Genomic DNA, 12,220 nt, shown 5'->3' with positions numbered 1-12,220 from the left:
ATTATCTCTAATTGCCCTCTCGGGATGAATATCCTTGTATCCATAACTTCTGGAGTGCTGGCTCTTCAAGTATTTTGAAGTTGAGACGGACTGGATTCATACAGCTCATAAAGAGCGTGATTCACAGTGGCCTGCTAATGCATTCTTATTTTTTGTGCGTATCCAAAATATTAGGTAGACCTGCGTCATGAATGTGGCTCTACGTTTAATTATGTACTTGTGCTCACAGGAAATTCTTCTCACTGCTCTGTGGAAAGAATTAGAACTTAAGGACTTAAGCTTAAATGTAGTTTGTGGACTGTCCACTTCTTCTTGATTACTTCTTCTCAATTACTCTACTGCTAGAGGCCAGGCCAGGGATGGGCAACTTAAAATGACGGAGGGGGTCAAAGGTCAGGCTAAAGAGTACGTTGCGCAGGCTAAACGAATTCTGAACGGTGCAAAATTGGGCTGAAAATACCCATTGCAAGAATCCTGTGTGTGTGTATACCGTGTCAGCAGTGGGCGGGGCTTCAGCAGAAGTAGGTGTAGCAGGAGGTGCGGCAGCGGGTGCAACAATTGCAGTGGCCTCCTATCACGCATCGGGGGCGGGGAAGAAGATGAAGACGATACAGCCATGAAGCACAGTAGCGGCGTTAGCCATGCAATGATGCATTTTTTTGTATAATATTGCATTGAGCAACGGTCTAACTGCCTCTTAGCATCGCAGCTCCAGCTTTGGCCCTTGCTGGCCCATAAAGCATAGCTGGCATGCACAGTTAGCTTGCACATCGGTGTGACTTCACAGCGCACGGTTGACTCGAGAGAGGGTGTTTAGTGGCTCAAGGCTAAAGGGACAATAAAGAACAGTTAATGAGCTGTACAAGTGCGGCGGAATGGAGCGCTAAGGCAACACGGAAAGCTGCATTGTATTCCTCGGAAATCAGTGTGTGACTGAGAGTGCAGGGATTCACTTTTGTGATGCTCAAAATAGAGAGCGCTAAGCAAATGAACGGCTCATATATGTATGTATATACTATGCATATATATATACCGTATTTTCCATACTACAAGGCGCACCGGATTATAAGGCGCACCTGCAAGGAAAGACCTATTTTAAAACTTTGTCCATATATATGATATATTTTGGCCCGCGGGCCGGACTTTGGACACGCCTGCTGTAGCGGCTCAATATTGGTCCATATATAAGGCGCACCTGATTATAAGGCTCACTGTCGGCTTTTGAGAAAATTGGAGGTTTTTAGGTGCGCCTTATAGTGCGGAAAATACGGTATACATATACGTGTATTTATACATTTCCTTGTACCTACGTATACTTATAGTACAAATGTGTTTTCAAATCCAAATATGATGACATATTTTCTTTTATAAGGTAAGGTCACTATGATGTTAGTGGAATCCACAATATGATTCAATATTAATAATTATGATGAGAAACAAGCCTAAGTGTTCGTGTTTGGATCACTCACGGGAGAAAGTTCAGGAGGCGATGTAACAAATGCAGGAGTGGGCACGGGTCGGTGCGGTTCGGTCGTTTCTACTTCCTTCTCATCCTCGTCCGTCGGGTAGGGAAGAGGAGGGAGCGGGGCAAGGCTGGGACACTGGCCGATTTCGGCGTTTTCAAAGGAAACCGCCTGGGAGAAGTCTGACACACTGTGACAGGGACAAGACGTGCGTTACGAGAAATGGAAAAGAATCCTAATAACAGAAGGTGAAAACTCAGTCGATATTTGCATTCGTACACTTCAAACGCAATCATTCTAAATGTCAATTTTACATTCACGTACAAAATCAATAACCCGCGCACATGGTAATATCCATGAACTAGACAGCCAGCCAACGTGGAGGACTAGCGAGGGACGAGGAGGCATCACATGGGGAGGAGACGGGTTAATAGGGGTGGAGTGAGGTGAGAGACGGACAATCAGGCCCGATGAGAGTCATGAATATGTTTATGCACTCGGACAGATCTAATCCTGCAGACCAGGCACAAAAGTGACAAAGACTGTATTGTCGTTGTCACGCCAGAGGCTGCCCTCCTTGAATTTGACACGGCAGGTTGAAGGTGAAAATCTCAGGTCTAATGAACTGAAGTGATCAATTGGACCATCAAGGAATATTAAATGCAGTAACATGAAAAATTGTGTCGGGATGGCTTATGGGGCTACTCACACAGAGTTGACCATGAGATTCCATATACATCCCTGGAAGGGAACGTTGACCCTGTTGGAGGTCCTCTCCACCTCAGAAGGAATACCACCGAGGAACACACGATGTAAGATGATTGGCTGGTCATTGGGAAGTGGAGAGTCCCTCTTTGGCTCCTCATCTACTTGCACTGCAAAAGATCTGATGAAAAGGCAAAAGGCTTTGCCATCTCATGGAGAAGAAAAACTGTTCGGGAGAAATGCGCTGACCTGCCGGGTAGTCTCTCGATACGCAACGAGTGCTCTCTGCCGTCATTCAGGACGCCTTGCTCAGGCCGTCTGACGACTCGACGCAGACTGTGGCTGCCCGAGAACACCAGCACCTCCAGTAGGCCTTTGTTCAGCATCACAGAGAGGAAAGGCTGAGGGAGAAAGGACGGAGTGAACTTCATTATAGGCCTTCAGATCACTGAAGGGTTAGGATTAGGATCACTGAAATTGGTTTATACACAAGGCTCCTTCTGGACACAAAAAAACAAGTCAAGATATGGCGTTTAAATTTCCTTAGATGCCACAAGATGGTGCCAAAGTCTTTTCAGATAGGAAAGTAGTGCTGCTTTTATATTCTGCCACAAGATGGCGCTAAAGCAAATAGAAAGCCTTTATAGTGGAAATGTTGGAGATCGGAAAATATTTTTTAAACGTGAATAGGTGAACACAATCCAGCTTTCAAATCTGATCAAAAAATAAACCAATTAAATTGAAAAACACATTTTGATTCCAAACTTGAATTTGCCGGCATGTCGAAAACACGTGTTAAACTTTTGCGGAGAGCCAAAGAGGGGAAGAATGGCCGCAAACGTGCGTGGACAAAGTCGGTGCGTGTGAGTGGCGAAAAGGGGAAAGTGGAGATGAGTGTGGGTCTCTATGAAGAGGCGGCAGACGAGTTGGGGGAAAGGATAACAAGAGATGAGAGGAACGCTGAGGAGAGGATAATAGGGGGGACGAGATGAGAGGGCAGAGAGCAGAACAGCAAGAGAGAGATGAGGCAGCGAGAGAAAGACCGAAAAGGTGGGAGAGAGCGGCGGTGCAAGGTCAGGCTCATTTGAATTTTAATTCACTGTGTGCCATGGGGCGAAGTGGGAGACAATTTACCACTTGAAAATGGAATTTCAATTTGAGGTCGGGGGACAAATTGAACCGAGATGTAGCTACAACATGCCGCTCGCTGTGCTGCCTGCGCACACACGGAGAGCGTCGCTTGGCATACGTTCAGATGAAAAAGACTCACACGCTTAGCATGAAATCAAACACTCGCCTTTGTTTATTTGTACGTATCGCTTTCCTCTGTGGCCACCTCCCAAATAGTTTTTTCCATTCCCGAAGACTGTATTTTCTTTTCAAACGGTGTCATGCCCTTCAAAAGTCCCACTTTCACCTCCAAATCTCCTCCATCTTTTGTTTCTTGTTCTCTTTCCTCCACCGCCGCCCCGCCCATTAGTCAGGGCCAAGTTGAGTTGATGGTGTTCTTAACCTCGCTTAACCTTTCCACACAGTCACACGCGCACACGCCGTCCCTTCCAGCGTTGTTAGTAAAAATAGATTTATGCGCCCAATGACCAGTAATGATTGATAAACCAGCGGTAACCCTTTGTCCTCACACACACATGCACACACACACATTTTGTATTTGCTAAATCACACCTGCAAAGCACGGGCAATGTTCACGGCGAGATTCCCCCAACCCATTTTGTGCACGGTTATAAAACGAGGCCGATTGTCTCCATCATTGTGTCAAACATTATATTGATGTACTGTGGATGTAATAAAAGAATACAAACAATCCACAAATTATGATTGGTGTGCATTTGCGAGCGTGCGTACAGTTTAACGAGCACGTGAAACCTCGTTAAGGAATGAGATTGCGACGACGGTAAAGTCATATGCTTTGTTTAATAGTTGTTGGTGTGTGTGTGTTTGGAGGACACTGCGTATGTGTGTGCGCGTGTTTATTGGCATCCATATCCAATTTGCGTTTGATAAAACTGGTCCATTTGTCAGCAAAGGCAGACCTTATTAAAATGCACTAGTGTGTGTGTATGTGTGTGTCCGCATGCCATTAACTCACCTCTCCCGATTGTCTTCGTTTCCTCTTCGAGATGACGTTTTGGTGACGGACCTGCGGGGAACAGGATTGCGTAATATTTTTTGTGCCATATATATATTCACGCTGCTTTAAGCACTATAAAATGTCAGCTTGAGCTCTTAATAAAAATGATTTTATAAAGTGGAGAAGAAAAGAAGAGGACATCAGTTTCCATTTGACTAAGCTCTTCAGGCCACTTCTTGAATTAACTACATTAAGTGTGATTGAATAAAAATGATGATGGCTAACCTGTTGGCTAATGGGCGGAGCTCCGCCCACTGCTAACAGTAGGATTCCAGTGTCCGCTAGGGTGCTGAACGACAGGCTGATCTCGGTGCCAACCGCCAGGGACAACCCGCCGAGCTCCACGAAGCCCGGCTTGGAGAAGCTGACTGTGTATAGATTCTATGAAACAATACGAATAATTATTTTATTTCAAGTAGACGACCTTGGAAATGACCTCTTAATACAAACATAGAAAGTATACAAAGATGGGCTTTTCCAATGGCTGCTCGAGTGCATAAATAAATTCCATTAGTTAATAGAAACCTCGATGAATGCCTTGAAATTCTATTGTGGGGTGCATTTGTGTAATTTGAGGGTAAACAAGCATAAAGGACAAATCTTTATTTATCAAAGTTGTACTACCGTAATTTTCGGACCATAAGTCGCACCGGAGTATAAGTCGCACCAGCCATAAAATGCCCAAAAAAGTGAAAAAAAACATATATATGTATATAAGTCGCTCCTGAGTATAAATCGCCCCCCCACCCAAACTATGAAAAAAAACGCGATTTATAGTCCGAAAATTACGGTAATTAATTATGATCTGCGCTTGAGTTAATACAATGACCCCAAAAGATGTATTATGTGAATTGAAATAAAAAATGAAGTAGTCTTACCTCTACATTACATCCTTTGGTAACCCCGATGTAATCGGAACTACTGAGGAGATTATATGGAGTTCGGGATACTTCAATCTCCCGAAGGCAGCCGACATAGCGCTTCAGCATGACCTCCGACCTGGAACGATATTAGAATCATCAGACTTTCTAATCTCTTAAAAGTCGAATGTAATAGAATCATGTGTTCATTAATTCAGCCTTGAACACTTTGCAGTGTATGATTGACCTGAAATCAGCGTGAGCATAATCTGAATCTGGCATTTGTCCTTGTTATTAAAAAAAAAAAAAGGCTTCATTAGTTGTCATTATTTTGGATTCAAGCCAAAGTTTAGACTGAATTCAACAACCTTCCACACCTTTTGTAACAATTTGCTGTCCCACTGAGAATTGGTGAAGGTTGTCAGAGTGACCCCCCCCACGAAAAAAAAAAAACAAACACAATTATTTTTATAACAATGTAAAGTATTGCAAAAAGTCACAAACTACACACTGTTGTTACTGGAAGGACAAATGACACATCCAGGTGTACATAGAAAGGGCAGAAAGTGATTTCCAGCCGCTGTGCGGAAGAGTAACAGCCATTAGGGACTGACACACACACACTGGACACACACACACATTGTGGGCTAAATGGCACTCCAGTGTGGCTAGCCTCATGCGGAGAGCAATTTACAGTTACACTTTTTGCGTAGTATGAACTTGTATTCTTTACCTGGATTTCATGCTGTTAAGAAAATACACAATAGCACGTTAACACAAATGTTATCTTTTCCAATTTTTTCCCTAGAATCTTCCACTGTTGCTAATCAGGCCTTACCTGTAGTTTCCAATGGTAGGCAGACCTCCAAAATAAATACTCTGCTTCTCCTTGAGGTTCAGCCCAGTGGCCGTTCCCAAAGACGTCGCCCCGATTTTCTCCTCAGCACTGGTGTCAATGTCCACGATGGTCACTGTGGCTGTTCAAATCATTCATGAAGAAGTCAAAATCTCTATTTTGATGAAGAGGTATTTGGCGTTGTTGTTTACCTTGCTTTTTGTTGCGAGACATGGTGAGGGATTTCCAGTGCCCGTCGTTTTGACGGTGAGCTGATATGGCGCTGCCAGCTCCTGAGCCTAGATCAAAGTTCATCTTCACCTTGCCACCTTCTAGCTCCAAGGACATAAAGTCTTTCTATAGGCAGTAAAGATGGAGAGAAGATCCATTCAGGAGATTTTGCATGGATCAATACAAATTGTGCAATCGTCGTATGATGTCATCCAGCTTCATACCATGTCATCGGTTGCCAGATACATGAGCAGCGCATCGGAGGCGAATGTTCGGAACTTGAATGTAACACTGGAAACATTCGGGTTCCATCTTGTTGGTCGTGCCACTGAGGCGTAGCCTTCCCCGTCCAGCTGGACAGTCCCTTCACCATTTGATGCCTGCGGGCTAACAAACAGTGGGGGGAAAAAAATGTTGTGACGTATATGTCGGAATATAAGGTGCACTTAAAATCCTTTCGTTTTTTTAAAAATCAACTTTTTAACCTGTATATGGAGATTTCTAAAAAAAAATCATTCAGTGAGACTGCACTTTATAGTCTGTAAATGAACAGAAATATAATATAATATAATATAATATAATATAATATAATATAATATAATATAATATAATATAATATAATATAATATAATATAATATAATATAATATAATATAATATAATATAATATAATATAATATAATATAATATAATATAATATAATATAATAAACTGTCTGTAAATAAACAGAAAAAAATGTCAAATTAAATAAAAAAAAATACAAATAAAATCAAATACAATAAAATAATATAATATAATATAATCAGTCTTTGCATACCTGACAACACATCCTTTGCAGTCTCCCTGCCTGTCCCTGTAGTTCCACAGTCCAATTGGTTTTCCATCAAGGAAGGTTTCCCCCATGCAGCCCGTAAAAGTTGCTGTCCTCACAGCATCCGCTTTCTACAAGATAAACAAATGACATTGATGATAAAATTTCAAATCACACCAATGATTTATAGTTACCTTGACCGTGCCGAGTATTCCGCCCACAAACAGGTATGCGTTCTGGTCCACGTCCAGGATGGTGTAAGTTACGGGTGAGTTTGCACTGTTTGGGCTCGGCACAAGGCCGGCCCTCGGACCTTCCAGAGGGTACACTGATATGGTACCGTTCAATCCGTTACTGCAGACGGACAGAAATTAGGAGATCATTATATTTATTAGTAGGCATTTCTTGGAGGACATTTCCGCGTGTTCTGTCATATGAAATCAGCCGTCATGAACTAGAAGAGTAAAAAGATGGAGGAGGGAAAGTGATTGTGGCGACATGGCGGGACCTCGGAGATGTACAGTGAAATTGATCTGCCACCTTGAATTTGTTTTTGGTCATGTCCAACAATTGGGAAATGGAACGTTAAACCCCCGTGCACAACTTTACTGAAAAAATGGACGAGCCAGCGGCTGGCAAAGCTGCAAAGGTTTGATTTCCCGAGTGAAACAACGTAATTCCGTTAAAGAAATGATGTCCTCTGGTTGTTAAGGTTTTATTTATGCTTTTATTTTTGGTTGTTGTCAGGATTTTGTGCTGAACATGAAAAACAATATTGGAATATAAACTCAATTGAAGTTTTTTTAAAAATATATTTGCCACTTTGTTTCTTTTTTCTACTTTGAGTGTTTCTTATTTGTCTTTCTGAACGACTGATCTTTTTTTCTCTTATCTAAAAATTCAACTTAACGATTGCATGTCTGTATAGATGTGACAAAAAAGCGTAAAATGAGAATTAATTGGGTGATGTTTGCTGTGATGTCTTCTGCATCGCTACACCGAATACGTACGAAGCGTACATAAATAGTTCGGCATGCCACTTTTGGGGGGAAAAATAACGAGCTTGTTTGGACTGATGTAAAATCACAACTCTTACCGAGAAGCTTCTATTCTGTGCCAGTTCCCGTCATGGATGGTGAGATGTGGGTATTCTACTCGTCCCACACCAGAACCAACGTCCCAAAGGAAATACACTTTGCCCTTTCGCATCTCCAGAGCCAAGAAATCAACCTGAAAATATTAAACAGGTCATTACTTTTCGGATGAAATCGAATTGTAACACGAGTGTAAACTTTCAGTGAAGTCGCAAGAATTTTAACATCACTGCCTCTTTAAGCCGATTTGTATTTTGATTAATTTTGTGGTGATTATGGATGAGCTGGAGGAAAAAAAAAATGAATAAGAGGCTTTGGAGCATATGCTCTCATTTAGATGCTGCTGAAGAATAACGCTCACTCTTGGCATTATTATTCACATAGAATTATGCACACTTAGAGATTATTAGGGAGTCAAATTTGAAGACACATTCACACACGCCTTCTTATCTTTGTTCTCACCCTCGCCCCTTCAAGGAACCACCGTTATGCATTAGCATCGTTGCTTTTTAGCCAGCTTTATACACTAATAGTGAAATGTTAGAAGTTCGTGTGAACACGTGCTGGCTGCTCATTCATGCGGAAGGTTTTAGTGTTAAATAATTTTAGTCACACACACACGCTGCTTGTAGCACTCAAATGCAGCAACGCTCTGATTTCTTCGGGGAAATCAACCTAAACGCAAAGAGCAACCAAAAGCTGTTAATTGTCAACACACACAAACATGCATATATGTTTATAAATGCATTTGGGCATATTTGGTGTCGTTGGCTTTAGGATTACTGTATTTTCCGCACTGTAAGGCGCACCGGATTATAAGGCGCACCTTCAATGAATGGCCCATTTTAAAACTTTGTCCATATATAAGATATATACATTTGGGCCGGACTTTGGACAGGCCTGCTGTAGTGGCTCCATATATAAGGCGCACCTGATTATAAGGCGCACTTTTGAGAAAATTGGAGGTTTTTAGGTGCGCCTTATAGTGCAGAAAATACGGTACTTTGACTGAGAGTTGTTTTTTTTTTCTACTCACATATTTGGCAGAACCAAGGTAGAATAGCAGATTATCAGGCGTGGTGGTTTTGACGTGAAGAATGATGGTGTTGTATCTGCCCTTCCTGATGTCAGGGCAGTAACTCCTCAGACAGTTGCCACCTGACGACACCGACACTTTGATCTAAAAAAGAGAAAGTCAAATTTGTACAGATCCCACGTGCGGTTTGACAAAACGTTCTCGAGTTTTGCTTACCGAGTTGGCTTGTTTCCTGGCTTGGTTAATCAGTTCCTTGATTTGTGAGATGTTTCGCCTCAAGTTGTCCTCTAGCTTTTTGATAGGCTTCAATTTCTCCAACAGCCTATCAGCTTCAACCTCTAAATCCTTCACTTTCGCTCCGGCCGCGTGGACTGATTGAAGAGACAACGGGGTACGGAATCAGCCACGTCATGGCATACAGAACTTTACTGCTGAGGAGAGGCGGCGCGTGACCAAGAGAGGGCAAATACTGAAAGCGGCTGAATCACTCAGTCATTGATTTAACACAGAGAAGGAAGACAAGATAAATAAAGAGCAAGGGAGAGGTGGAGGGAGAAAAAGAAAGAGCCAATCAATTAGTGCAGCTCAGCTCAGCATTCCAAGAGAAGCTTGTCTATACTATTTATTTGGAATAGACACTAGAGAAAGGCAAACGGAATCGAGTTCCATGCTTTGCGGTCGAGCTCATGCTGGAGCGGAGCTGAGGCATTATTATTATTTATTATTAGGAGCAGCTACTTTGATTTGATAGAGAAAAAAAAGAATGTATGGCGCTCCAATACCTTTTGTTCAAATAAAATAAATGCAAATTGCGACAATTATTGAAGTGAGATGTTGGAAGTGAGGCCAGTTGGATTATTGAATGCAACGTGGTATTGGGGCACCATTGAGATTTTTATATTGAGGTAAAATAGATATACATACTTATGGCTGTGGGAGTAAAGGACAAACACAGAGAAAAATATTTTAGTCAAATTATTATGGTCAGAATTTACCAGAAGGAGTCCATCATAGATTTCAAAATATTATACAGCATTGTTAATGCAATATGCAAATTTTTTTGGGCTTGATATAACCTTGGCAAAATATAAGCAATGATGTCAAAAAATATGAAAAGGGAAACAAAATAGATAGCTGAGATTTTTTTCTGGAATTATTCAATCCAAGATAGAGAAAACAATTAACGACGGTACAAGATACTTACTATTTTTATCCGGGTCCTGGATCATCTGATTGGCGGCGCTGACCGTATAGGCCAATTGGCTGAAGTTCTTCTGAATGCCGTCGACCTGAAAGTTCAAGGCCGCCAGGCGCTCCAGGACGTCGATGGCCGTAGCGTTGGCCTCAGCGGCCACAGCCTTTGTCGCCGCCAACTTGGCCGTGGTGTCTGCCGGATGACAATGTTTACAAATACGCTGATCCATCCTATTGAACGGGCGACCTATGAACTTGTGTCAAGTCTAGTTTAGAAAAGCCACAGAGCTTCATTCATGCGCTTATTGATTTTACTGTCAGGCAGCGTATTTGTGGAGTCATACCGTTGGGCATTGTCTTGAGTGTTGTCATGGTTCCATTGATAGCGATGAGCAGGTCTTTGGTTTGGTCTTTTGCCGACTTGACTCTGCCCTTCAATCCGGACACGGTCGCGGCATTGTCTGTGGGACAATCATATTTGGTATTCTTTATAAATATATATTATTTATCTATATTATATATTTTTTTATTTTATTTTTTCCATATACACACACACATATATACTCACAGAGAGAGAGAGAGACAGAATTCTATATTTCTGCTCAATACTAAGTATATGCACATATGCACACAATACCTTTGACATCATTATGAAGTTGCTTAGCCTGGTTGAGCAGCTTGAGACTCTTCTGAAGGGCACCTTGAGCTTCCTCCTTCACTGGGATCTCCGGACCTAAAGCCTGCGCAGACACACACATGCACACACAAAATCAGTGACAAAGAACACTTCGGGATTTGGAAGCCACTCGTGAATTAAATAGCTTTAAGATGGCATCCAAAGGTGAAGTCATCTGCATATCACCTTTCTGCTGTCAGATTGACCACTTTGCATTGCTAAATGGATTCCCATAAAGTGGAGGAAGGACTGCTTTCTACATATTTGCCCTCTAATATTTCAGCTTTTTTTAAAAAAAAAAAACAATAAATACTAATTTGGCATGGAAAATGGACACCGAAGAGAAAAAGACAAATTTAGAGTTTGTGTGGTTCTTACCATTGTCAGTGCTTCTGATGCAGTCTGTTTGGCCGCCTTTGCCTCTTTCTCTGCTTCGTCGATGTTGGCTTTAATATTTGTGTATGCTTTAAAGGCAGCTGTTGCATTGAAGGAGAGATTCTTCGCTTCGGCCAAGATTCTGTGAGAAGAACAGGAAAGAGTCTTTTTTTTTTTTTTTTTTACAATTTTGCATCGCGACTTACCCATCTAAAATTGCAGCCGATTCATTAAGCTGTTGCGCGTGATCCTCGGCAGCGCGTACACGATGAGCCAGACCGCCGCCGCTCAAACCGTCCGTCAGGTCTCGGACTTTGTCATCCAGCTGGTCGTGAAGAGGACCGAGATCTCTTCTCATCTCCTCTGCATCCTACAAACGTGGCACCAGAGTTAGACCGGATATGTTTTACACTTGTGACAATTTTAACGTGCCTCTAACTCTTTATTGATGTTGTCTGAAAGTTGGTTGGCGTCATCCAGAAGGTTTTCTGCTTCCCCAATGACCTTCTGTGCTTCTTGTTTCACCCCGAGGACCGCAGCATGCCTCCCCTGCAAAATAAAAAAACAAAAACCAGCCAGGGAATTATAATCATAGCAAAACTCAAATAATTATTCAATAGTGTACCTCCAAGAAGGTGAGATTGGCTTGGTTTTGTCCAGCCAGCAAACCAGTCTGCCTGGTTTTCTCACGGGCAGAGTGAAGGAGCTCTTGGGCCTCCTGAAGTTTGCCCTCATGGTCTGACATCTTGCCATTAATCTAGAAAGGTAAATAAAAATACAACAATGTAGTTC

General features: G+C 42.1%; 1 protein-coding gene across 7 annotated transcripts in view; it reads right to left on the bottom strand.

The window, feature by feature from the left end:
- lama2 (laminin, alpha 2) overlaps positions 1-12,220 on the bottom strand; it is a 65,955-nt gene that overhangs the window by 3,651 nt on the left and 50,084 nt on the right. For 3 of the 7 annotated variants that reach the window (XM_061269992.1, XM_061269995.1, XM_061269996.1), the window contains 23 exons: positions 12,054-12,185; positions 11,861-11,977; positions 11,635-11,798; positions 11,432-11,570; positions 11,015-11,117; positions 10,722-10,838; positions 10,388-10,570; positions 9,400-9,554; positions 9,184-9,327; positions 8,150-8,283; positions 7,248-7,407; positions 7,060-7,184; positions 6,468-6,630; positions 6,225-6,369; positions 6,016-6,154; positions 5,911-5,922; positions 5,196-5,316; positions 4,543-4,698; positions 4,276-4,326; positions 2,418-2,569; positions 2,173-2,349; positions 1,470-1,653; positions 491-571 (listed from right to left, as the gene is read on the bottom strand). In XM_061269992.1, coding sequence (XP_061125976.1) covers positions 491-571; positions 1,470-1,653; positions 2,173-2,349; positions 2,418-2,569; positions 4,276-4,326; positions 4,543-4,698; positions 5,196-5,316; positions 5,911-5,922; positions 6,016-6,154; positions 6,225-6,369; positions 6,468-6,630; positions 7,060-7,184; positions 7,248-7,407; positions 8,150-8,283; positions 9,184-9,327; positions 9,400-9,554; positions 10,388-10,570; positions 10,722-10,838; positions 11,015-11,117; positions 11,432-11,570; positions 11,635-11,798; positions 11,861-11,977; positions 12,054-12,185 — 3,054 coding nt within the window. The remainder of the gene's footprint in view (positions 1-490; positions 572-1,469; positions 1,654-2,172; positions 2,350-2,417; positions 2,570-4,275; positions 4,327-4,542; positions 4,699-5,195; positions 5,317-5,910; positions 5,923-6,015; positions 6,155-6,224; positions 6,370-6,467; positions 6,631-7,059; positions 7,185-7,247; positions 7,408-8,149; positions 8,284-9,183; positions 9,328-9,399; positions 9,555-10,387; positions 10,571-10,721; positions 10,839-11,014; positions 11,118-11,431; positions 11,571-11,634; positions 11,799-11,860; positions 11,978-12,053; positions 12,186-12,220) is intronic. The other 4 variants (XM_061269993.1, XM_061269997.1, XM_061269998.1 and 1 more) reach the window with 2 other exon arrangements.

The sequence above is a fragment of the Syngnathus typhle genome, linkage group LG22 (assembly GCF_033458585.1).
Source record: "Syngnathus typhle isolate RoL2023-S1 ecotype Sweden linkage group LG22, RoL_Styp_1.0, whole genome shotgun sequence".
NCBI lineage: Eukaryota > Metazoa > Chordata > Actinopteri > Syngnathiformes > Syngnathidae > Syngnathus > Syngnathus typhle.
The sequence above is the reverse complement of the archived record's forward strand: the minus strand, read 5'-3'. Positions and strand labels throughout refer to the sequence as shown.